This window comes from Manacus vitellinus, unplaced genomic scaffold, assembly GCF_001715985.3.
Source record: "Manacus vitellinus isolate BGI_N305 unplaced genomic scaffold, ASM171598v3 scaffold_5_pilon, whole genome shotgun sequence".
Taxonomy (NCBI): domain Eukaryota; kingdom Metazoa; phylum Chordata; class Aves; order Passeriformes; family Pipridae; genus Manacus; species Manacus vitellinus.
The window spans coordinates 10,278,337-10,305,143 of record NW_021940682.1 but is presented as its reverse complement, the minus strand read 5'-3'; the positions used below and the strand labels follow the sequence as shown (position 1 = coordinate 10,305,143).

General features: G+C 45.4%; 1 protein-coding gene across 8 annotated transcripts in view; it reads right to left on the bottom strand.

Moving 5' to 3' along the window:
* The window catches only part of LOC103757248 (cystine/glutamate transporter), a 33,924-nt gene extending 8,424 nt beyond the window's left edge, over positions 1–25,500 (bottom strand). For 4 of the 8 annotated variants that reach the window (XM_008923366.3, XM_029963468.1, XM_029963467.1 and 1 more), the window contains exons 1-13: positions 25,399–25,498; positions 16,168–16,328; positions 12,158–13,613; positions 11,309–11,568; positions 9,204–9,330; positions 8,328–8,443; positions 7,521–7,646; positions 4,955–5,054; positions 4,830–4,874; positions 4,528–4,651; positions 4,138–4,241; positions 2,142–2,238; positions 1,191–1,340 (exon numbers count right to left, since the gene is read on the bottom strand). In XM_008923366.3, coding sequence (XP_008921614.3) covers positions 1,191–1,340; positions 2,142–2,238; positions 4,138–4,241; positions 4,528–4,651; positions 4,830–4,874; positions 4,955–5,054; positions 7,521–7,646; positions 8,328–8,443; positions 9,204–9,330; positions 11,309–11,501 — 1,182 coding nt within the window. In that variant the 5' untranslated portion in view covers positions 11,502–11,568; positions 12,158–13,613; positions 16,168–16,328; positions 25,399–25,498. Of the gene's footprint in view, positions 1–1,190; positions 1,341–2,141; positions 2,239–4,137; positions 4,242–4,527; positions 4,652–4,829; positions 4,875–4,954; positions 5,055–7,520; positions 7,647–8,327; positions 8,444–9,203; positions 9,331–11,308; positions 11,571–12,157; positions 13,614–16,167; positions 16,329–25,398 lie in introns of all 8 variants that reach the window. The other 4 variants (XM_029963471.1, XM_029963470.1, XM_029963473.1 and 1 more) reach the window with 4 other exon arrangements.
* Positions 25,501–26,807: the final 1,307 nt, after the last annotated feature.

The following is a 26,807-nucleotide window of genomic DNA, read 5'->3' as shown; positions in this document are numbered from 1 at the left end:
CGCGCAGCTCCTCCTCTTGCAGAGGGCTGCGCTGGGGGCTTCAAGTGCTTGTAAAACTGGGGAGAGAACGGGCGGAAAACAACCCGACTGACCAAAAGGCCAGTATTTCCCTCCCTTGCTTAACCAGCGTTTAGGAGCTGTTAAAATTCTGAATCTCTGTCTAAAGCAAAACAGGGCAAAATCTCAGCAACTGAAATGATCAGCAGTGCCACCCACTAATAAACCTCCCCTGAGAAGCTTGGTTTGAAAGAAAAAGCAAAAACTTATTTAAAGTCTGGTTCTGGAGGCATGCATGAGTGCAGCCAGACAACAAACTAGGAAGCTTCAAACACACTGTCTGACAGCAAAGAGCAAGAAGAAAAATTACCCCAAACTTTCCATCAGGATGCACAAAGCTCAAGGAGGAGCCCTGGGAGCCACAGGAAGTGTTTCTGTCCCCCAAGGTTCTTGCTGACCAGCTGCCCACTGCCAGTGGCCTTTGAAGTCTCTTCTCCTCCCCAGGCCTGGCTGGAGGCACCATGCAGGCGTCACCAGAGACAGGAACAAACTGTGCCTGCCTCAAGCACCACCCTGGCCAAGTGCCTTCTACACATTATCCAGCAGTGGGAAAGGTGCCCCAAGTGCAAGAAAGCTGCTCCAGCTGACATGAGGAAGATCCCAGCACCCAGCAGCTTAAGAAGGGCCACCAGAGGGACCACTGCTTTATACTAGACAGTATTTCTATGCCAGCAGATGCTTCCTCTCGAGTCAGGTTTGCTCCCAGGACCCCTCTGGCCACTCTTTTTACCCCAAGCCCGATACTCTTCTGTTTCTCAGCTAGAGCTGAGAATTACCTAACACTGAAATAAAACCCAGGCAAGGGTCCCTCCTTGTAGCCCACAAGAGATGTGTGGGAACTGCTTTCTGTACATCTCCCAGTTCCTAGCCTGAAACTTTGTCCCCAGGAGCAAGTGTTCTTCTAACAGATGCAGCTAGTGACACCACATAGAACCGGCTTTATAGGATTTATCACATCAGGCTGTTTGGGTACACCAACCAATTTCAGGAGCTCTCCACATGCCTTTAGTGAGCATCAGGGATTGAGATCCCTTAGAGCCTAAATGCAACTATGACCATGTAATGCTCTAATTACCAGCAAACAAAAGAGAGACTTGACAAGTCTGCACATTCCAGCCTGCCATGAGCATTACCTTGAATGGGCTGTGCAGCTCCGGGTGACGGTGGCGATGGACAATGAGCCCCAGGGTGGCTAATCCTATGAAGAGCCATCGGGAAAAGCTGAAGAAGTTCATCAGATGGTAGATATCTCCAACACACACCATGGCAGTGACCAAAGGGAACTGAGCAGTGTGAAGATGAAACACAGTCATTAAAACCTTGTCATGGTCCTCAGACTGGAAAGGGTAATATGGGTCACCTCCTGAAGCCCCCCTGCAGCCCCAGAGAGCTACTTCACAGGCCCAACATTTCAGAGGTCAGAGAGCTTTACAAACGTGTCACAGACTGAAGGCAAAAGGCCTAAACACAGTCTTCTGTTGTGCTACAGAAAGGAGCAATCCTTTCAAGATCAGCAAGATCTTCGATGCTTTATGTCCAAGGCAGGGCAATTAAAACAAGCAAGATCCAAAGGCCTGCCAGTATACAGGCTACCTACAAAGACACTTGCTAAGTTTTCAGCAGGTCAGGCAAGCTGACTAAGAGGCACTGCAGCAGTTAGGATGTAGCTGGACCATTGCCATAAAACAAACAAACAAACAAACAAACCGAAAAGGAAACAATCTCCGCAAGTGTTCATTCCCAGCATTTCCACCGCACCCAGGAATTTTCATTTTCCAAAAAACCAAAGCTTATTGGTGCTTTCACAGGACAATAACAAGTGGTAGGGGGTAGGGAGATCACTTTTAAAAAAGGTGTCCAAGGTTATAAGGCAGGGACTTCAAGTAGTGTATTTGTATACTGATGGCACTGTTGGCTCAAGAGGATGTAATACTTTGCAGCCATTTCCTGTATCATGCCTTTTTTATTTTTCAGAGGCTGAATTAATGTCTCAACAATCTTTAAAACTCCTCAGCTTGTCCAGTCTTTGCAGGAAAGCCAAGAATGCAAGAACAGAGAATGTTCACACAGCCAGATCTCCTTACCATTAACATGACAGCAGGAAGGGGTGTATGCCTTCGAATGTGGATCATGGAGAAGAGAGGAGGCCACTGTCCTTCCCTGGAAGCCACAAACAGAGTCCTAGGAAAAGACAGGGAGCCCTATGCATTAGCATCCTACATCTAGACTAGAAATGAAATCAGTCACTGAACCAACCTGAGGCCACAAGGCACCCACTCGCTAACCCAGCCCAGGTCTCCTAGTCAAGGCCACAGTTCTGCCTTTAGCTGCACTTTCAGAGAATCATAGAATGGTCTGAGTTGGAAGAGACCTTAAAAATCATCTAGTTTCAACACCCTTGTCATGGGCAGGGACACCTGCCACTAGACCAGGTTGCTCAGAGCTCCACTTCGGGGGCATTTGGAAGAAAAACCCAGTGTTAAGTTTCCATAGCTCTCCCACAACCAGTTAGTTCAACACAGAGTACAGCCCACCATCAGGACCGCTGGCAGCATCCCCTTGGGTGGCTCATTAGCAGAGACCTTTGCACAAGTCCAAATTGACCATGAATGAGTTCAGGCTGGAAACAGGAGCAAGAAAGTCTCACCATCAGAAAAGGGGTTAGTCTTTTCAGTGTAAAGAAGTGGAGGGATCACAACTTTCATTCCTTTATAAGAGAAGCTGTTGAGTTTATGAAAGGGGATTGTCGGTCTTGATGCCTATATTTATATATATAAAATGTATATTAAAAAAATGAAGTGCAATTTCCTCAAATAATAGAGGATTTTCAATCCTCAGGTCAGCTGTTGGAAAATATATATTTTGTCATACTGCCAAGAGGCCAGCTATACACAAGACCAGCTACAAAATGAGAGCATAGAGCTCCTTGCCTCCATGCCTCCTTTGACTCACGAAAGGGCAATTAGCAGGGAGAAGGCAATTGCATCCAATTTTATAAATTTAATATCCACAAGAAAACCATGCCAGAGCATCAGCTGGGCTGGAGCAGGGCCCAAAGCAGCTGGGGCATGAGTGTACAACTGGTTTTATTGCTGTCTCTGTGGCTTTGCAGGGGTGTGGCTGGCAGGCAGCCAGGGAGGCCTCAGGGATGTTTATATGGACTTTCTGCAGTGATTATGTTAATGACGCCAGGATGGGGGAGAGAAAGGCGATAGGGGACATGAAGAACCTTTGCGCTGTCTGGAGACTTCTCATCCTCAAAAAACACTATCTAGAGGACTAACAGGGAGGATTCTCCACACCTGTATTTAATACAGGACTTCAGGCTAGTGGATCAAATATCTCATTATCTTTCATGCTATGAAACATTTCTTTCATTTCAACTGATTTTTCCTTTTGCAATCAAAGCTATGAAACAGAACCTGCTCCAGAGAGTTCTCTCAGGTCCTCAGGACCAGTACAACTTACTTCTCTGTGAGCTCTGTCCTCCTCTCCAACCTCAAGGCTCCAATAAGGACACAGAGTGTGGTAGACAGTGAAGCTGGAAAGTTAATTTTTCCATGGAACAAAGTGTTTCTTATTGCTACAACAAGACTTTTTGAACATCAACTATTGTTTTAGGAATAGCCCATCCCGATAACATTTCACTGACCTCAAAGTCCTCAAGGGAGAGTTTGCCTTTGGCCAGAGATCCTCACAACAGAGGGACCCTGTGCCCTGCAGAAATGCAGCTGGGTGAACCCAGTGAAAGAAGAGCCAGGTCTCACCAAGCAGCTGCCAACGTCAACAAAGCTTCTAGTTCAACAGAAACATTGACATTTCACTTTAAAGTGGGGATTTAAACTGAAGGGTGGGGGGAGAAGATAAAAATCTTTGTTTGTCCAGGCCTGGTCACAAACAGAAAGAACAGAATCTTAGCCAATAGGGACCATCATGCAGTTGACAACGTGAGAGTCAAAGCCTTATTTTTCCCACAGAAGGGTCTAAAATGTCATTATGTGTATGGAGAGTTGCACAGGTTGCTGGTGCTTCCCTCTGATTCAGTAAGCCAAAGGAATAATAAATTTGTAGGGATGTGACCTTGAAAATGTGAAGATTCCTCCATTCATGGTTCCAAAGCAGGACAGTGCGACAAGGACAGGGACCACAGAGATCAGGCTTTTGAAGGCTCGCTGCACAAAGCTCTGGAGGAAGAGCAAGCCTGACTTTAGGAACATGTGGTGATCTCTAGGAGACATCAGGTTCAAAAGAGAAAAAACTCTACTCCTAAATCTCGCTTTTTCTACTGTCATCTGCAGGCTATTTTTCCTTATCTTTTAGACAAGACTAGAAGAAGTTACTGTTGCCCAGTAATCCGGAGAAATTACAAAGCAACAAAATACTTTATAGGAAAACTACCTCTGAAAGTCTTGCTACGATCACAGCATAAGCTGACCACGCTGAAGAGATAAGAATAGTGGAAAAACTCACCACAGCCACAGCAGGAGAAGCCAGAACATCTTGTGTTCCCAGGACTGTGTAATAGGAGACGTTGGTGAGCATGTACCCCACAATTACTGTGATCACAGAGATGATGACAGCCAGGGGGATATTTCTACAAGAAAGAGGAAGACAGACACACAAAGAACACGCTGCTATCCCTTGTTATGCACGGTATTACTACAGACTGTCACTGGCATTTGTTAGGTGAGCCCACAAACTAATTCCTCCCATTTGGCAAAGCGTGATATCCCAGAAGCTGGTAACCTAAGACAACTTTTTCCCAGCCTCACCGTTCAGGTCTGACCAACTCTTCGCGCACAAAGCTGGCCTGAAACCTGGGAAGAAACAGGGAGTCAGTCTGAATCATGCTGAGGGCACCTGTTTGCTGCTCATGAAGCGCCCCCATTCCACCTACCAGCCTGAATATGCGAACATGCCTGCGTAAAAAGCCAGGGGGAGTGTATCCAAAACCAGTGACTCTCTGTCAAAAGCATCCTGGAAGTTTTCGGTGTGGCCTGCAGAGGAGATAAACAATGGACATGGAGTAGGGAAATGTCACAGAGAGCCTTCTTTCCCTGTGGGATAACATCCCTTGTACCTCTCATCCAGACCTGGGAGTATTGTTTGTGACTTCCTTGGAACCAGATATTCAGATTTCTTTCATTGCTTTAATTTGCAGTGCTGTTGCTGACACATTTACTTCCCCACAGTGACAGAAAAAAATCTATCCCTTGTCCAGCTACAGGAGACATTTCAGGAAGGGCAACAGTGGCAGATGGTTGTTTCCAACAGAGCCTGCCATGGGAACAGGAGATTGTGGAGAGGAGAAGACTCACGTAGTCCTGTCCTTCCTCCAGGCCCAAAATTAATTTTCTGGGTTGACCCCCATTTTCCCTCTCCAGCCCCCTAAGGAGCTGGACACACACTCCTCTTTGATGTGGTGCAGCCAGCGAGGCAGCAAACTCGGTTCTCACTGTGCTCCCTCCTGTTCCCGCTGCCGGAGCACTGACCCCAGCCCTGCACTGGCCAGAGCATGGGAACTCGGGTGGAGGAGGGAACAGGAGCAGGGACTGCCAGTCTGGCCCCCTGTCCAGGAAGGTTCCCTGCCCACCACCCCTGCTTGCCCACACGAGAAGGACACAGACAGAAAAACAAATAGATTTAAAAAGCAGAGGTGGCTCAGATAGAAAACCTGTTTTTCTAACTCCCCCAATTTCCCTACAAGTTCTGTGCTTGAAATAACAAAACAAAACATAACAAAAAAAAAACCCCAAAGTCAGGATTTTCTCTAACTCCAAAAAAAAAAACTTAGAGAAATGTCTAATGGCCTCTCATTCAAACATAGTTAAAAATAGTTGCATTTCCAATATTTTCAAATCTGGCTGGTTGAAGGTATGGTTTTATGTCTATATTCAGTTTTCCATATTAAAGTCTCTTTAAAAGTAAGAGGCGTGGAGCTTTTCTAGTTGGACTTCACCAGGAAAGGGATGAAATGGCATGGAGCATCTGGAGAAAGTTAGGCCTCTTCTATGGAGGTGCTTCTGCAAGAAGTTCAGAGATGAAATTTGGACATTTTGGTTTGAAATGCTGGCCCAGCAAGTCTCTAAAATAAACCTGAGCCAAAGAGAAGATAATGGCAGAGGAAAAGACTAAAGTGCAACAAAAAAAAAAAAAAACAAAAAAAAAAAAAACCAAACCAAAACAAAACAAAAAAAAAAAGTAGAATAAAGCAGGGGAATCAGGCAAACTGGTTTAAAAGGACAAAACTGATTTTTAAGCACAAAAGAAATGAAGTGAAAATAGTGAAAATAGATTTGAAAAACCTAACCCAAAATGTAGGAGTGGGCCTGTTGGGGTACACTTTTTATGTTCTAAAATGATGGCTGATAAGTCATGGTGCATAAAACAGATTTATTGTCTGCAATGCATTGTCCCTTGTGAGTCACATTAAATACAACCTGTCATACTGGGGTCTCTTAGTGAATTCTCCCTCCAGATGTCACCAGCACTTATCCTCCCCACTGGAGGACTGATGCCAGGGCTCCAGATTGTTGTTTGAAGGCATTCCTAACAATAATGGCTTGGGATTTCTAGCTGCAGGGCAGTCCTTCAGTTCAGAAGCGCTGCCAGCCTGGGAAGGGGGGGGGGAGTAGATCTTTGCATGTTCAAAGGAGCCAATTCCAGACATCAGAAAGAAACATGAACATGGAGCCCACTGCCTGTGGTGTTTTCTCTGCAGAGGAAGGTAATAGCATGAAGGGAGGGAGCAAGGAGCAAGTTTCCTCCCTTGAGTGGGAATGACTCGGGTTTTTCTATAAACTGAGGCTTGGATGAAAGCCAATACTCTTGTATCATTCCCAGAAGATATTGCTAGTAGGGTATTTTAGCCCCCACTCTGAATGTGAGCATGCAAGCCTGCAGGATTCCTTTGTAAGTTCCCTTAATTACTGCCCATCTGGATTTGGAGGAAAAAAACATTAGCATAAGCCACAGAAAGGTTAGAGATGCCATGACCAGGGTTCAGCTGAGGGCTGGTAACTCATTGCACAGTTGTGCCTGGCTCAGGTCACCATGGGATGCTGTCACACACCCTTAATGTCCTTCAAATTTGTGCTTTGGAAAGATTTTGAGATTTTGAGCCATGCTTGCCAGACAGGCAAGTCTGACTCCAAAGAAAGACCATCTGCAGAGCAAGGTGCCTGTATGACCCCAGGTAGGATCACACAGCCTAAGGCACTAAGGCCCACTTAGTTTTGGAGAAAGCACCACCTAGCCAGGTGCATCAGCCCAGTGCTATGATGTAGCTTAGTGACAACTACGCTGGTCTCAGATTATCTCCCAAATAATTCATATCCAGCACATGGAAAGAGAAAGCTCCTGCCAGCTAAATGAACACCACACTTGTCACTTGGGATTGACAAAAGCTGTGACAGGCGGGCACATCAAGCACCCTCCCTCAGCCATGCAGCAGCAACACCTACCCTGGGCCAGCAGCATCATCCCTGGCACGATGATGAGTGCAAGAGCCAGGAGTTTAACAACGGAGAGAGCCGTCTGCAGCCGGGCACTCCAGGTGACACTCCAGGAATTGAGGGTGAGGACCATGTCTGGAGAGAAGACCACACTGCTACAGCTGTAGCCCATGTTTGACACGCACAGGAAAAATTACAAAGGCATTCCCTGCTCTAGGGATGCCAGGGACAAGACTGCATCTTTATGCAGGATGCTCAGGGTGAGAGATGTCAGAAAACATCACAGGTGTGGCCCAGTGTACAGCATTTGAAGTTTATGCTCCTAAAAGAGACCAGGATCCTGGTTCCTGCCAGGTCATCCACACCCGTCTGAGGGAAAGGTGCAAGAGTGCCAGGACATCTCAGTAGATGCACTGCACAGCATTGCCTGTGCCAGCACACAGCAATCCTCAGCAGGCAGGACAGTGTCACAGGTTGGATGCACCAGGCAAGGAGTCCAAAATCTTGAGCCTTACACCCTCTATCCAGGTGGCATTTGCACAGCTATACATGAAGAGTTTCTGCTCCCATACCTGGCAAAATCTCCCTGACTTAGGGCTCCAGCTGCTCAACAGGGAGGCCCATTCCTCTTCTTGGAGAATACAGTGACCCAAAACCATCAACCACCTTGAATCAGAAAGTTTTGTGTAGCCAAGGAGGTAAGACAGGAGCCAGATCCCACCATTATTTCAGAGGATATTCAGAGGCACCTTAAGTGCCCCTGGCCTGGGGCAGAGAGGCTCCAGAACTGACAGTCCCATAAATGTTAGTACTTACAGTACCCCATGAGAGACACAAGCTTCACTGCAGGGACAGGGGCTGCACAGGGGGCAAAGAAGGGCTCCAGCATGTACCGTCCAAACGCCAAGGCAACCACAGCACTGTTGGCAGGCCTGAAGAGGGGTCAGAGTGGGGGAGGGAACTGAGCACAAACTGGTCTGAGGACAGTCGAAAAATGGCATGAGGTAAAACTGCACAAAACTTGGGAAGGGGTGCAAGTTTCCCCACCTGGCTTAATCTTGCTCACTCATGCAGATGGTGAGTTCCCAGAGTCTTTTTCATAGTTTTTTCCTCAGTAAATGGGTTAAAAACCACATGCTGCAAAAAGATTAATTCCCAACTTGAAAGCAAAAGCTGAGATTAATCATACTGAGCAACGTGGTGTGGTTCATATGTCCTGCTTCATCTCAGCTTACATGAAGGACACAGGTTATTGAGAAGTGGGGACTTCCTTTTTACTCTTAAAAAAAGAAGCCATTCGCAATATTCTAAATTATTTCACTTGGGGCTAAGCCAGAAAGTTGTCTCCACTTTCTGAATCTGGAGAAACCAAAAAAGTTTCACAATGAAAACAGAAGATCTGAAATAAATCTGGCATCTATTGTCAGTCTCTGAAAAATACCATGGCTCTTGGGGGAAACCAGCTGCCAGGGGAGAAGAGAGATATTCTTCAAGTACAAAACATATTGAATGTGTGTAACTGTTTACTCATTATGCCTTCTTCTTTTTATCACTGAAAAATCTTTAAAAATTGTTCAACTTGTTTCTACTCTTTCCTTTACAAACTGCCTGGACTGTTACCTGGCATCATAACTTTTTGGTTTCTAAATTGTCACTGCATCCAGGAAAAGGTAAACAAACAAAATCTCTTACCTGATAGCAAAAAACTCTGCCCACAGGAATAAGAAGCTTGGCAGAGGCCCTAGTGTCTCCAAAATGTAGATATAATGTCCTCCAGACTTGGTGATTCTTGTTCCAAGCTCTGCATAACACAAGGCACCTGGAAAAGTTCAGGTAAAAGCGTCCCAAGTAAATCATCCCATGGATTTTCCCTTTTCTGTGTGACTTTTCAGGGATTGAATGAATACATTTAAAGTTAGTAGTAAATTAGAGGAAGAAGTACAAATCTTACAAATCTTAAGCCCCGCCTATGTTGGATTTGCTCATCAAAAGAAATCCTAAAACACTTCTCTCATTGAGCATGACTCTACTTGCAGTGGAACTGAGCACCATTGGATGTGACCCTGTGAAGTAAGAGCATCTCTAGCTGTGCTGTCCACTTCTTCAGCCAGCTCAGGTGGCTGTGGAAGGAGAGTGCAGAGGAACCTGGTGGTGATATGGTCATGCCCTTAAGTCCTGTGGCAATCATGCCATATTCAGGTCATGCCAATGGTGGCAACCTCAATTTTTCCTGCCTCTCTGTTGGGAAATCTGTGCAGAATCCCTGTTCAAAGCATAGAATGTAGGCAGACAGCTCATCTCATTTTTTCCAGTGGGTCCCTTTACATGCTCTAAGCATGCATTTAAGTGCTCTGCTGAACTCATGCAATGGGACTTGCAATGCCCCGCTTGAAAGAAAAAAAAAATCATGAAAGAAAAAAAATCATAAAAGAAAGCAAGTCAGCCTTTTTAACATACTGCAAAAAGGTGTCAGAGAAATGACCAGGGGAGGTCATCAAGCTGATAAAAGGGAAGAAAAAAAACCCAACAAATTCAGCTACAAAATACAATAGCTTCATAAAGAGGCTCCCAAGGCCCTTCCAGCAGAGTCTATCAAGGGATGCAGGGGAGAGAGAAACCTTTACAAGTGCAGAACTTGGGCTACATGATTAGCACACACATTATCATTTACTGCTCTGCTTGGTTAAAAGAAACACCATGCTCACATTATATCATAAGATTTTCTTCAGGCAAAAGTGTATCAATCACCAAACAACCACACATAAGCTGCAATGTGAAATATTGGTACACATACACTAAGAGTAAGAACCACTCTTGTTGTCATATTAACAATTGAATGTCTCGATTTCTAAACTTGCATGTACACGTCACAGTGTCAAAGTGGTTTTTTCACATGGAATATTTCCCCTTTCTTGTTTCCTTTTTCTAAGTTACAGCAGAAGAAGAATGTTAAAGTCACCCACTGTAATAAGCATCAGATTTCTCTCTTGGGCTGAGATCTTGCAGTTGTCCTAATAGCACCTTTAGAGAGTTTCTGAGATGGTAATTTTATGCAGTTAATGAAAGAAACTAAAAGCCATGTGTTTTATCCATTTTAACTTTATGAATTGTATTATTTCAGAAGAACTAAAATGAAACTGTCATCAAAAAGACAACCCTTTGTGAGAGAAGACTAGTATTAAATGCCAGAAAACAAGCCAAGGGTAATGTACAGAAAGTGGGGCTGAACTGATCTACTCCATCTCCTGCTCCATGGCAGCATCAGACATACCCACACCATTTCTGACAGACACCCAGACACCCACCCCCAGCTGCTGGATACTCTGCAGTTCCCCAGGCACTCTGCTCCAGAGCTTTGCTATTCTCTCCAACAGAAAGGGGATCCCACATGGCATATTGAGACTGTCTCTTCTTGCCCTTTTCACAGCGCCTATGAGAGGCACAGCACAGCCTTTCCATTCTCTTTTAGGTGCCTACATCGCCCTTCCACCTTATAGAAGGAGTCCCCTCATTGTCCTCCAGACTGAGACTCCATCTGCAGTCACCGTCACTCCTCTGCCCTGGACTCAAACATGAATTGATATCCACAGATGGTAGGTGCTGGAATTTTGTCAGTCACCCCAGGGGAATCATTTGAACTAATGACCACCCCCTGGCTTGTTAAACCTTTGTTTCTCTTCCAGTAGGAACCAAGTATTTTGAGTTTGTTCATCTTCCAGCTTTTTATACATGAAAATGTGCAGGCTCTCCTCACCTCCCAGGTGCTTAAGCAAAGGCTGACAAAGCTCACCACTCACCAAACATTGAGAGGAGCCCACAGGCAAACCAGACAACCAGGGAGAAACCCACAGTGCCAGTGTTTTTCAGTACTCCTTTTGGGGAGATAAAGATGCCACTGCCAACCATGCTGCCGATGAGGAGCGAGAAAGCCCTCAGCAAAGTTATCTTTTGCCTCAGAAAGATGGCCTCTTCTTTCTTGTCCTTCCCCATTCTTCTAATCACAGAGGAAGGTCATGCATTCAGAAGCTACAGTCTCCCAAGTGTCCTCAAGGCTCACCTGTAAGACAAGGAGTTAGGGATTCGAGGATCTTCTTTTCTGGACAAGATTTTTTTTTCAGAAACCTGTCAAGATCTGTTGAATCTGTTCTCCTCAACTGCAGGATGCACCAAACAAACACAAGTGCACAGAACACAACTGGTATCATCTCTCACATCAGTACAGCTCCCAAGAGGCACTTTAAGTGTTTTCTTCGTCTTCTGTCAAGCAGCACAGAGCATTACATGTTGCATGCCACATTTCAGGATATGATTTGCAAATTTGACTTTGATACCCAGACTGGAACTGGTCAGGTTAGGGTTAATTTAATGGAACCTAATTTGGGGGTACATTGATTTCAGCTTGCTGGCAGAAAACAGATTTAAAGTTGCAAACCTAACAATTAAGACCTTGAGGATCTCTGAGGTTAAAAAACATTAAGCTGCATTAGTTGGTGTGCACAGATGATTTAACCTTTTTTGCTTTCTATCCACCCTTCCTGAATAAACAAGCCTTGTTTTTTCTCACTAGAGTTTCACTTTATCAGTGTTTCTTAATATGGTGTCAAGCCTTTTTGCTCTCAAAGTATTGAAGAGTCAGAAATAAGTACTGTTTACAATTGCAAACCAGAGCATAGTCATTACTATCAGACATGTCATTTCTTCCATTAATATAAAAGCTTTCTTGGTAACAGCAGTAGTGAAGTTTTTCCTAGAAAAGAGGGAACTTCAGAGACTTCAGGGATCACATGAGTTGATCCAAATCTAGTTTGCTCCCAACGCAGCAACCTCCCACTTCCCTGCCTTGTCTGTCTCCTGTCTCTCAGTCCTAGGCTGCCACCTTCACCAAGGAACACACCTTTTGCTCAGGTAGGTAAGGCGAATTCAGATCAGTTACTGCAGTCCAATTTGCTGCAGCAAACCTGTCTGTAGTTTTTGTAACAGCAAGGTAGATACTTTACACTGCTAATTATCCCCGGTAGAGCAGGCAAGGCAAGTAGTAGATAATCCCCACACATCCCCACCAATACTCAGACACTCAGCTTCAGTGCTTTTTTTTTTTTTCATTATTCTAATGCAGTAAATTGCAAATATATATAAATTATATCTATATATTTGCCACAGCTGCATGTCTGTATACTATTGTGAAGTTCCACCGTACATTAGACCCTATTTTATGGATTTATTGAATTATTTAATAATTGCAGTGGTGTGTCTGTGAGGAGATATTGGTCACCTATAGAAGCAGATTTAAGCAGCCAGAAAGTGCTTTCTTGATAGTCTGTATTTTCTACCTATAGATATAAATGTCCCCTTAACTTTGAGGGGGACAATTCTTGTTACCAGTCACCCACGATACTTATTTGCATGCCCTGTATAAACTCAGGATAACCAAAGGCTTTTCTCCCCCATCCCCAGGTATTTTCCCACCTGGAGACCAGCAGGAGGAAGTGGGGGTTATCGCTTTCTCTGCACACATATGTCTAGCACATGCAGAAAGCCCTCTCTCCTGCCAGCAGCATGAGCTGGTTTCTCTGAGATCATGCCAAGCCTGCACACGCATCTTCCCAATCAAACCAGCCAAGTTTAGTTATTAAACCCCTAATGAGTCCCAGAGGACTCCTTAAGGCTCAGATGGGTCACATCAGCCTCATCTGGTCCCACAGAGCTGCTCCTCAGAGTCCCAAAACCTCACAGGGCTGCTGGAGACAGTGGCTCTGGAGGAGCAGGGAAAGACCCCCGGGAGCTTCCCAACCCCTCAGCTGCAGTTCCCTCAGACACCAATTAATTATCTTAACGTGAAATACCAATATCATCTGGTATTTCTCAGCTGAAGTGAGAACCACACAGCATTCATTTGCAGGGGTGAAACACAGAGGCTCACCGAATTGAAACTGAAGAGAGATGCTGTGCACAGCTGTGCCTAAAACACTGTTCTGAGATAATTAAAAGGGCACTTATCTGTTTGGCTGGGCTTTAAACCAAGCAGGTGCATTTACAATCCATCAGACTCCCATTTCTTGCTGGGATCCCGAAGCAGCAAAAGACAGCGTCTCTTTGCAGGCTCTGAAATTACACAGAGACAGAAGGGGAGGAACAAAAAAAAGGAGAGATCAAATCAAATTTGCTGACCAGGTTAATGATCCAAAGTAAACATCAAACTCCGTACTTCTGTCCTCGTGGGGTTTTTGTTTTGGTTTATTTTGTTGGTTTTTTTTTTTAAATACCACTGCCATGCAAAGGTATTTGGAGATAAAACAGTCCAATCCAGTAAATCTGAGAAACATGAAATCTATCAGGATTTGTTCCAGAAGCTGTTGAAGGAGGAAAAAAGAGGTAAAAGGAAAAATAATATAAAAAGTAATAGAAAGGTATTGAATAACACTTCAAAGAGTCACCTAGCAGAGCCTACCGCCTGGAGAGACCATTCCTGCCTGCTCTGCTTTCCAGCTACAGTCCAACACCAGGCACATTAAAATGCAGAGATGTTAATCCTTGTGGCAATGCTTAAGAATATTCACAATGTGCTTGGCACAAAGGAAACAGGCAAAGCTGCTTTTTGTTCACCCCTTTGACTTAAAATACAGGTTCAAATCATTCTTGTCCCAATATGGGGTACCTTCGCATGAGACGGATCATCAGTCAGCAGGGCTGGAGAAAAACCTTGCTCAAACCTATTTCACAACTTACCACACATACTGGATCTTTACTCCCTTGTTCTTCATTTATACTGACTTTATTGTTGGTTTGGTTTTTTTAGCTGTTAATCTTACCTCACAGGCACCGCAGCATGGATGGAGATGGAGAAGACAGACATAAAGAGAAAATCATGTCTGTTATTTGTCTAGAAGCCCCAGCTGAGAGCAGGACCCACTGTGGTCAGCACAGAGGCAGAGTAGATGTTACTCTGCTGAAAAGCTAGTGAGATAAACAAGCAAGTTGGAAAAAGCAGAGGAGGGAGACAGCATCATTCTCAGCTGGGGAGCTGAGACCTAGAGCAACCAGTGACCTTCCTCCTCCTATCACACAGGAAGTGGGTGGCATCCCTGGGAAAGAGACTGTACCTCCAGAATTCCACTTCAATGACCTATCCCCCCAAAAAACACCCCAGCTACTAGGGAATACTCCAAACTATTTACAGCTGTTTTCTTTGTCTGGGCCTCAATCAATACCACACAGCCAAGAACAGGTTAACCCCTTCCTTTTCACACTGCAAAAGATGCAGGCATTAAGCAGTTCCTCACAGTCCCACTGTTTTTATTTTTTTTGTGTGCCAAAAATGTCACTCCAATTCAATGTCCACCACAAGGCACAGGATCTAACTAAATAAAATCAGCAGTGAATGGAAGCTTTTTTATTCATGCATGAAAGTAGCATAAATAAGCTTTAATGAGGCTGGTGGTGGTCTGTTCTGGGAACTCAATCAGAAAATCTATTTAGGAGACCTGAGAGATGTTTGTTTACAGACCAATATGAACACAAGAAACACACTGAAAGGACAAGACATGCAACTCTACTTCTTTTCAGCTTTCTACAGCTGGTTTGCCACCCTGGATAAGAAACTGAAAGGGACAGTAGTTAATAAATCAGACTCAGGCTCACAGCCCCAGATGTAGTAATAAATCCATGCAATTGCCTTAGATGTAAATGTAAAAATAATTTCCATTGGCTTCTCTTTCTATAGAGTTTCACAAATATAGTCTCGTGAGTTGTCTACCAAAAGACTACTATTTCCTAACATATCTGCCTTAATGATATTTTTTTTTGCCTTGACTGCAAAATGGCTCTTGGCTCAGGTCACACCATATTTATCATCTCATTTAGGCATTTCCAGTTGTCCTTCAGACAAGGGTGACTTTTTCAGGAGAGGAGGCTGATGATATGGTGAGTCTGGACCTCTTGATGATATGAGGATGACCTTTTAATTGAGAACCTAAAAAGTGTTGAATCCACACTTTACCTCTTCGGCTAGAAATTAGACTAAACCAAGTCTGGTTTTCAAGCAGCTAAATTGCTGTTGCTTTCAGAGTTCCTTCCTACCAGGATTTATATTCTACAGCAAGTTTAAAGTTCTTCATTATGACCAGTCTGCCAAAGCAGACACTTCAAAAATAGATGTTTTAATAATAATTTATCAATAATATTATTATTAAATATTATAAATAATATTCTGTTTCAGTCTCACAGAATGTACAGATAATATAATATCATCTCACTTTTCTAAGCATTCAAGTATAATTCTCCATTCATCTGCAACAAGGAACTTGTACTTCTATGTATCCAGAACTAATTTCCCATTAATTTTGTAGAGGAATATGGACCCTTTTATGAGCATTTCTTCTTCACATGTTGCCCGTGACACACAAAACACAAATATGGGAGAGATGCACAACTGATTAAAATAGACTCAAGTATTCTTCTACAACACTAACTATTAAAGACTATCAGGAAGGTATACCAGCATCCCTGTGAAATGAACTAACATTCATAAGTTTTCCTTTCTTACAAACAGAAGAGAATACCCAAGGCACTTGCCTCCCAGCCCATCAGACCCAAAGGAGCAATACCCAGGGGACCAGGCACTGGAACACAAAAATCCAAGGGGATAAAGCCACTTAACCAGATGCTGTCTCACGTAGTGGTGCTTCCTGAGGCCAACATCTTGGCTCTACAGTATGTCTTGTGGGGCACAATGCAGGGAACTGCCCTTAGAGGTTTGTTCTTTTGTGGACGGCTCTCCAAGTAGCAAGCTGTTTTCACTCTCCAGATCAGACCTCCTCCCTGGAACAAGACAATTTGTCCTATTTGAAACTGTTTTCTTAGCTGCGTAAGACAGAACACAAACAAAAATAAATCTAAACATTTCTAGCAGAAGACACCCAACAGAGAAGTTAATGCTGTAGCAAAGTACAGCCAAAATTTTCCCAAATGAGAATTCTTCTCAAGCACTTCAAATTAAAAAAAAATAAATAAATCCCATAACAGAGAAACATACCCCCTCACTTCAACTGTTTGTGGCACTGCATGAGTGCTGAAGTCTAAGGGTTTATCTGCCTTTGATCTGGAGCTGGGCAGTGCCAATGTTCAACAGCTCTCAATCCTACAGGGAAAATTCCTCCATGAACCAGGTCTTTGTTCTACCTCCTGCCTTGGCCGAGGGCTCTAAAAGACACTGCTTCGTAGCCACTGCTTGGTGACTTAGCAAAAACAAGTTTACCAGCTTCAAGTTATTGTGTGGGGAGCTGTTACTCATCCCTGGGACTGTGGAGTTGCTATGGTGGTAGTCTTTATCAAGGCCAGTATTCCCATCAGTGACAGGCCAGTGACACCATCATCCAGAACCACCCCGTGCTTTAGAATGGCACAGTAATCACAAAGCCTCTCCATAAATATTCTCCAAGAACAAGACACATTTCCCAAATGGGGGAAAATGCCAAAATAGCCATGTTCATCACCAGCTTTCCTCACAAAGAGGTAATTACCCAGTAATGCAAGCTATTTTATCTTGCTATGGAGTCAGCTCTCTCCAGGTGAAACTCTTTCTGGAGTCAGAGGAAACTCTCCTCCGCTTCTACTATTGTCAGATGGTGGGCCCCATCAATGGGGGCTCCTGATCTACTCCTGCTTTAACCATCTGGAATGGAATCCTTTGAGAACTAACTGCAGTAATAAGACTCCTCTTTCCGTATTGCCTCATATATTACATTAGTTTTCCCCTTAATCTCACTGCAGTGCTGTTGATTTATCACCCCAGGTCTCCAGCTCCCTTCAGACTCAACCACAGTGCCTTGGTTTGCTCCTTCTCTTCCCACCTTTAGGGAATTCAAAAGAAAATTTAAACACTTAAAACCAACAACCCTTTACACCTGCATTAGCCACTCACTTTGACTGCTGCTCACTGCCTAATCCATAGTTAATCCTCCACGTTTTATGCTAAATCACCCACTCTGGCACCTGACTTGCACACAGCCCAAACTCTGCCTTCATCATACCTCAGGGTGGGGGGACTTTCTCCTTTTGGCCTTTCTGCTCAGCTGTTACTCATTTATTAAAATATAAGCCAAATATAAAATTACGCTGGAAGGAACATGTTTCCTTGTTAACCCTTTTTGGCTCTTACCCAGAATTTGTCAGGCTATGGGGATTTACATTTTACTGTGCAAAGTTTCAGATTAATTGCTCACCATTCCCCGTGCCTCTGATGAAAGGAAGAGGAACAAGAAGGGTTTTCTCTGACCAGAACCACTACTTCATCCCCCATGAGACAACACAGGAACACACGTCCTGGTCTGTCCTGGGTAGCAGGGAGCAGCGACTTAGACAGCAAACCCTCTGGTCAGAAAGAAAATGGGTCTTATGTTCAGCCCTGCCAGTACATTCAGGGCATCTCTAGCCCAGATGAGGGTATGGACTGTGCTGGCAGCTGCCAGACAAGGGTCTTGGTGGGTGACAGGAGTGGGAGGAGGTTTTGTTAAGGATGGCAGTTAATGAGAGGAGGGGGAAGAGGGGAGGGGTGTGCATGCTCCATGGTGGGAGCAGCTTGGGCAGAGCTCTAACCCCTTGCCTGAAAGGAACATCTGCAATTGTGCACAGAAATCCCACACATCATTATATCTCCTGGTTTAGAAGAGGTGAGGGAATGAACATCCCTCACTGGAGTCCCCATGCCCTTGCAGCTACAGCCCATTTTACCTGCAGCAGAATCTGAAGTGCAAAGACAGAGAAGGAACCCAGACTGAAGGGCCATTAGAGTCCTGATCACAAGGAGGAATCTTTGTAGAGCTTGCTACAAAGTGGCATTTGGCACCATATCATCTCAGGAATGAGTATGCAGCCCCTGCCAGCTTCCCAGAGCCAGAAGGATGGCACCAGAAACTAACCAAACACTTAATTCACTTGTTTTTTCAGGTAACATACAGGCCACCCCTATTTTCACTTGTATTTAATGAGAATCAGATTCTAGGAACAAGAGTGTCAACAAAACCAGATCAACATGCTCACTGGAAAGGTTAAGTCAACACAAGGGCATGTTTATTCAATTTTAATGTAAGGACAGCCATAGAAGTATCTGCTGGAAAGGACTTCTGGGTGTCTCTGGTCCTGTCTCCCATAAGAAGCAGGACTGTTGCCAACACTAGCTCAGATCATCCATGGCTTTGCCTAGCCAAATCTTAAAACCCTTTGAGATCAGAGAGTCTCTGTCCTCTCCGGGTAACCTGTTCCAGTGCTGCACCACCCTCCCAGGGAGAAGCTTCTCCCAATGGCCACCCTGAACGTCCCAATCACTTCTTGTGGCTGTCATCAGCAGCCATATCATCTACCACTCTGGAGGCCTTCAGGAGCTCAACCTCACGTGTCCCTGCCCAGACCAGCTCACACTGGTGTTCAGTGACGGTCCTTGCCACCCCTCCCTCTCCTGCAAACAGGGCTCCACCAGCCCCCAGAGACTCACTTCTTTTCGGGTTTCCCTAAAGTCCGTGGATTCAGTACAGCTGCAGCTGTGATGGCTTAAGCACAGAGAGATACAGGCAAGTGAAAGGCACCAAGTGGATGTTCCCTTCCAATCTGGGGGCCTCAGTATGCGCTCTAGCATGCCTGTGATATCCCCCGAGCCCCACACCCAAATGACCTCCAGCCTTGGGAGCTCTATTTTTGGCTCTTTTTTATTCTCTCTCTCCTTTTTCCATCCTGGACTTTGAACCTCCCTATGATCTTGTCCGCATGATTGCATCATTCATGGCAGGTAAGGTTAGCATGAATAGAAGGAAGAACAAACAGCACTTCACACAGCACGCCGGCAGCTGGGAGAACCTGCAGCCAGCAGAGGTTACAGACCCCAGTCAGCTCTAATAAAGACCTGCATCATTGGAAGGGCAGGAACTACAATTGCGATTATTCATGTTGAAACAGAGGTCACCGCGTCTCCTGCTACAGAGGCAAATCTGAGCACTGTGGGGTATCTCAGGAGGAGGTTTCCTTTGTGCACAACACTGAGCTCTGGGCCAGGGCAGCTCACCAAGGCTCTACTGCAGGCCATACAAAGGAAGAAACACCATGTGTTTTCCTTGTCACTGTGGCTCAGCACAGATGCAGAATATGTGTGGAGAGAGGAAGGAAGGATTTACTGTTACAGGATTGGGCCACAGCCATACAAGGCACTGGGATTTGGGCTCACTCTGGCCAGTACCAAGGAGTCACCATCCTTAATACGGAAAACCTGAATTCAGCTCCTCTCCTGGATGCCATAAAACAATACCAGCCAGAATATCCCTAGCCCCTGGCCTCTTCACACAGCTCCATCTTGGGAGTACTTGCTGCACCTGCACCAGCAGTTCAAACCTCTGCTGTTTCTGTCCCCAGCTGACTTGCCATGTAAGACAAGAGCGGGACGACTGTTCAGGGCAGCTACTGCTTACCAGCTAGGAGGGGGAACAAGGAGACTGTTTACCTGAGGAAGATCACTGCTCTGGCAGGGGCTGTGGCACTATCAGCAATGCTGGCTGCCGTGCGGGATCCTCTCTGGGGCATCAGTGGTTTTTGAGGTGCCTCATGTGAGTGAGAACATGGCAGATTTCAGGACATCTGTACAAATTCCAGACTGATGTTGCTGCTCAAATTTAATTATGAAAAATAATTACAGCTAAGGAGAAAGAAAATAAACTGGCATGCTGTGATTGATGTAAGCATGTAACAGCCTCCACGTGTCACTGGGACCAGCACAATCTGCATCAGCTGAGGGGCTGCTTCCAGAAACAGAAAAAACACTTCCAAGGGGAGCAACTGCACAGCTGGGGCCAAGCCCTTGTTCCCTGTCACAGTGCTGGTGAACCATGTGGGTCTCCCCTGCCACACAAAGATGGGTTTTCAGGGACACAGGGCCTCTGGCCACAGTTTGGGCTTCTGTGCTTGTCAAAGCTTGGGACTGAAGCATGATCAGCTGGAATGAGTTAACTAGATGTCAGGAATACTCCTCAGTCCTGTTCAGAATTGGACCTCTGGGCCACCAAGAGTCCTTACTTTTAACCAGCAGTGATGCTGAGCATCCCCAGACCTCACCACCACAAGGAGCTGCCAGCCCCTGCCAACCACCTTCCACCCCATAATGGCCCCTGCTTACAGCTGACCTGGCCCACTGGTGCTGAGCCTTGGAGAGACACAGAGACAAACCAAGAGCGAGGTGATGGTCATTGTTGCTCACTGGATTCATCCACCATGGCCAAGGTTGTCAAACAATCACCCTCTCCTTTCCCAGTGTCTCTTTGGCTACCATCTGACAGGCATCCTAACAAAAGTTTAATGCAAAAAGCCGAGAAAAAGTTACCATTCCAGAGCAAACATCCAGATCAAAGCCCCAGATCAATGGGCCATATATACATTGTGCAACTGTACTGACATGCAAAACACATCTTGCTGTACTTTCATAAAGCACATCCAGAAAGAAGATGCAACATATCCTGCAGATCAACGGCGAGAAGATAGTAGGAGCAGCATTAAGAGATTAGCCCAGATGCATTTAACTGGTTCTACTAAACACATGACTCCTCAGCAGCAGGTACAGAGGATATGAGACCATTAAGTTCTGGCAATTCCTTTAACTATCTCAACCCTCCCCAGCCACCTACTGCTGTTTTAGATGAAGGAAAGAGTTTATTGTGTTCTTTTCCCCTCTTCCTCCCCTATATTCTTTCTGGTTTATCCCCAGAAATGTAATTTTAAAAGGTGCCAGCAGAATGCTACACATGTGTGTAGCTGACAGAGAAGCAAGCAGTAATTTCAGCCCTGAGACACAGGAAAGCCAACAAGAGTCTGTCCACAGGTTTCAACAGGCTTCAGGTTAAGACCTTTGGGCAAGGAAGGAAAGAACAGCACAAACCCCTGTGCTTTGTTCACACCCTCAAGTAGCAAGGAGCTGGGATGCTCGAGGTGAAGCCTTTGGGGGCTGTTCCATCCCCAGGGAGCCGCACGACGCGTGGAACACGGAGCAAGCCAGCAAGCACATCCAGCACTGGATGTTTCCACCCAAGTGGGATGCCTGCAGATGGTTTTTCCAGGAGGGCTCGGAGACAGCTTGAGGATTTTGCTGCTGAATCAGGCTTTCTGCGGCACAGGCAGCGACCACACCACTGGCACCGAGCCCTGCAGCTGCACAACGCCTGGCACGCGCCGCCGGGGCTGCGGAGCCAGCACGGACAATCTTGGGGGGACACAGGCTTGCCGCAGCTGCTCGCTCACTTTCAGCTGATGGCATCACTGGAGGTTTGTGTCCTCTCAGCGGGAAAAGCTAAAAAATAAGCACCAGAGGACAAACCACAGGAAACACGTCCCTTTCTGGGAGAGAAAGGACTTCTTGTACAGCACACGCCGTAGACATCGGAACACAGAGGAGGGGTGTAGATTTGGCACTCAGGCATAAACAGTATGTCCCTGCTGTACCACATCACTAGCTGCCTTAGGCTTAAATATTTTGGTTGTTCATCTAAGAGCATACATGTTCTGAAATATGTAATTGTCAGGCTTTTCTGGGAGCTCTTCAAATGCGGTACATCTCTGTCCCTTCTCCCAGACAGCTTCCACCTGCAGGGAAAGATGGCCCTGTCACTAAAGGCTTTGTTTTCAGCTGCCACCGTTTGTCTCTGCAGAGCAAGCAGCCAGGGCCATTTTATTTCCTGCTTCCCTGTAGATTCTCCAGAGCAAGAACTTGTTGAGCACAAAGGCAGCATGGACCTTGGCCAAGCTCTGTGCATGCAACAGCAACGCAAACGTGTATATTCTCCTTCCTTGTTTTGCTTTGGTGCAAGTTGTCTTACACAGGACTTAGGATAAACACAGATGCAATGCCCCCTCTAGATTTTGGTTCTCCTGAAAACCCCATAGCCCATGCCTGCCAGCTCCTCTCTTTTGGCAGCTAGCAGGGATGGGCAGCTAAAGGTACTTCTGAGTGAGACACTCTGCAAGTGTCTCACTCCAGCTGGCAAGGGCAGGGGAGACACAAGTAAGAGCAGCAGCTCTGGAAAGGGAAACAACAGGGGCAAAGACGGGGGAATTGGAGATTAAAACATCAGATTGAAAAGGAACAATGAATCCCTGGTGGGGAATATAACTGGGGGGGTTGAGCAGGAACAGATTGCAGCTCAGTAATAAGGCAGACGGCATTTTCTTTGTGATCTGCAAATCCATTTGGGCTTTCTGACAGACAAAGACCCCGCGCTATCCAGAAATCAGCTTGATACATGACCTGCCTCCCTCCGCCTTCCGTGACGATGGCTGATGGAGCAAGCAGCTCAGGCAGAGCCCACCTGGCCCAGCAGCACAGGCTGAGGTCAGGCTGCTCCCAAGGCCAAATCCTTGCAGTACCCCTAGGGGGCAGGACATTGTCAGGGCCATACCTTCCTGGCGCCTGCTAAAGTAGAATGCTCCAAGTCACACAATCCTGTAAAAATGGTCAGGATGCTCTGCTTGGTCTGCAAAGATGAGGTGACAGCTCAGCATCATAGGCAGAACCCCAGACATGAGGGGCTGCCTAGAACCATTAAAAGATGGCTGAGGGCACCTGGCAAAACACCATCCTGCTGCAAGAGTTCTTGGAGTAGTAAGACTGTGGCTCCTCTGTCAGGCAGGAAAGTTCCAGCCACATGGTTTCCATCTGTAAGGGCTGCAGACAGAAACTGAATATTTCAGGGTATGACACCCCTGAAGCAGGGACGTCTCTACCAGCCATCAACACCAGTGTTCTGGCAGTGCTGAGGCATTCTTGCAAAACTCTTCCAGGGAAGTAGGGAGGAAAAACAGCAAGCCTCAGATCCTCACATCTAGCCCCCACACCTCAGTTCCCTGTATTTCATTAGGCAAATAATAGTTCAGGGTCAATAGCATCAGCCTCTTTCCTGGAAATGAACTAACCACGGCCAACTCTCGGGTTGCAAAGCTGGGGAGTTGGGGGTGCAGGCAGAGGTCCCTGCCCTGCAGTCAGCTTCTTTTAGTGTCTTTAGCACAACACTACTTCTATGACACTAGGCAATAGCACATCTCTCCTTTGTTGTGGTCTTGGTAACACACATGTATGAAAGACAGGGCAAGCTCCCACCCACACACTTGGTTTCTTCATTGAAGCCTTGGCAGAAGTGCTGAGGAATAAATGGGCAGAGAGGGTCCATTTGTTTTCTTTCCTGTGGGATAAAGAGATTACAGCTCTCAATTATCAGACTGATACTTGCCTTTAGAATTACATCTGCCAAACAAAAAGACAAAGAGAAATTCAGCATAATCAATCGCCCTGGGAGCACAGTGCACCTGATGGCCCACACAGCTCAGCTCTATAATACAAATCATCCTGAACATTCACTGAGAGATGTCCTCTCTCCTACCATTGACAGGGTGCAGCCATCAGCAATCTCAGACACAAGACCTCCCTGAGGAGGACAAGACAATGAGAGGAGCCTGGCTACGGAGGAATTGATCATGGGTCAGCCCTTTGAGACCCACCCTTGCCATCAGCTGACATGGGCTCTCCTTGACTAGCAGTCAGCTCATGTGATAGGTAGGGGGACAGCTACAAGTCTCACCCAAGAGCACTTTACAGTGTTCCTTCTCACACAAGAAAGTCAAGACCGTGCCACGTGGAAGCATTGCAGACTGGTCTTGTGTTGCCACTGTGCTTGCAAATGCACAGATATACTTACATACTTCTTGTCTACACATCCATTTAGATGTTATCACCAGTTTTTCATGGATCATCGTATTTAGTTTTGTATTTTCCTCTCCTGTGGAAGGTTGCATCATGCTGTGGGCTTAAGCTCACTGACCCTTTACAAGCCACCTCTGGCCTTTTATTTTGGAATGTTTGCTTACAGAGGGTACTATGTTTCTGGCTGGAGCTGGCACAGCACATAGTGTTAAGAAAAGCCCATCTGCAAGTTAGTAACATCAGGGCACTTCTGGAGAGTAACAACAAAGAGGCAGGCACTGTTTACAATAGATCTCAGACCTTCAGTCACTAAGGTGCTTTGTTTTATCAGTCTTGCTTTGCAAAGGACTGAGTATCAGCCCTTGTGCTTTGTTGAAGTGATGTTCCTGCCTTGTATGAAGAGACACCTCAAAATGCCCCTCTGCCCCAATTTCCTTAAACAAACTAAAAAAATTGTGCTCCTGCCATAGAAACACCATGCAAATCCTCAGGGGTTGATTTTTCCAGGGAGATTCCTGACCTCTAACACTGTTGATAGAAGGTCAATATTTAACAGAACACATGCCACAGAGATACACTTCTGTTTCTGGAAATAAACCCGAAGGCCATATTGCACATGACCACACAACCCCAACTTGACATAAATTTACCACATGGCCCTGAGGACAGCCATTAGCTGAATCTCAGAAAGCTGGCTGGATTTACCTGCAGACTGGTGAGAAGATGTGAGGGAGAATAACTCAATCAGTGCAGCCCTGAAAAGCCACAGTCATTTCAGGGTCTACATAAAGATTCTTCCAAAAGACACTTCAAGTGAAAAGTGCAACATCAACTCAAAGTACTTCCAATTAGGAAAATAAGCTGCAGAGTAGAGGTTTTTTGTAATATAAAGTAGCAATAAAATGCCTTCAATTATAACAATTTCTCAGCCCAGCTGAACCACATGTGGCCTTCTAGAGTTGTTGAATCATGGTATATGTAGATTTCATTGGGATCCATTTTTTTTCTTCTCTTCTTTGACTTTCCTCTAATCTTTTCATTTTAGTGGCAGAAAGATTGCAAGATGAATCCCAATAGACATTTGAACTTTATCTTTCCTGTGACACTCAAGTAATGCCTTTAACCAACAAGGACAAACTCACACAAGAATTCACATTGGATTCTCACCTGTCCTCCCTCAATGAGTGAATGCCTAAAAACTGATGACTGGTCTAAAACCCTTCTGAATGTTTTACTGCATGCACAAATGTCCATGGAACTCTGTGGGAACTCTGGGAGTCAGGCAACTTACATCAGAGCAGGGAAGCTGCAGGGAGATCAAAGAAACAAGAAAAAAGTAGGTTACAAGACATTACTCAAGGAAACCCAGCAGCAAGATGCCTTTGCTCTACCTTCATCCCCATGACTCCTCATGGGTATCTTCAGCCACCTACAGTAACATCCAGGACTACAGTGTTGGGTTTCTGACAGACAGGACTACTGAAAATTATCAAGCCTACCAAAGAAACAAAAAGCCCCCACAAATCCAAGCCACAAAAACTGTCGTGAGCTGGTATTTCCACTTCCCTCCTCTCTCCCTCAGCTTTCACCCGAAAAAGCTATCAAGTCAGTCAAAAAAACATTTTGGGTTTATTTTAAGGCATTGGCTGTTTTGCAATTTAAGTCCAAATTACTTTGAAATAAAAATAGAGTTGTTTGCTTTTTTTTCTCCTGAAGAAAAGCAGTATTAAAACCTAATCTCCTTTCACACACGACGTAGGTGCAAGGAATTAGCATTTTCCCTGCAGAAGAATGCTGTGGGAAAGACAACCCAGACACATCTCCCGGGTTCATGGGAACTGGAGGTAAACTTGAGGACCAGCTGAGAGATGCAATAAAAAGATTGGCTTTATTCTATTGTAGGAATATCCCTTTGACTGTGACCCTGCCATTTTAGCCATGGTTTCTCTGGGGTACATCATGCCTAACATCTCCCACTGTACATCCCTGACAGCAGAGGAAGTGCTGGCCTCCAAAGCAGTAACTGGGGTGAGTGCAGCCCTTTGTTTTTACCGGATATTTTCAGGGTAGCACAGAAAAAGCAATCACATCTGGGACCACCTCAAGGGGCTGTTGGCAAAAGTCCAGAGGCTCCATAGAAGAAGCAGCAGATTGCGGATTTCGATGCCTTGGGCAGGATGTCTGTTTCCACAATGGCTGGGGAAGGAAGCAATATAAAGGGAGATGGTCTGATAAGAGCATGGCTATGATAAAAAGACTCTGTTCAGTATTAATTTATTTCAGCAAGAAGAAAGGTGCCCACAGTCACTGAGTTACAGACATTAGTCTCTTGCCTCAGTGAAAAGGGAACTGGTTAGTCCTGAGGCAATGTTAAATACTGGATTTTAAAACGAGTACAAAAATAGACAGAAAGCAGAACAGATGTGACAGACAGTGGGTTCTTCTCATCCATCCTGCAGTTTTACAGAAACTTTTTACAATACGTTTCCCAGCAATTTCAATGCTCGTGGCTCTCTCCTGCTTTGCCCTGAACAAAGGAAACTTTAGCAGCTGCAAGGTGAAGCTCTGTGCTTTGT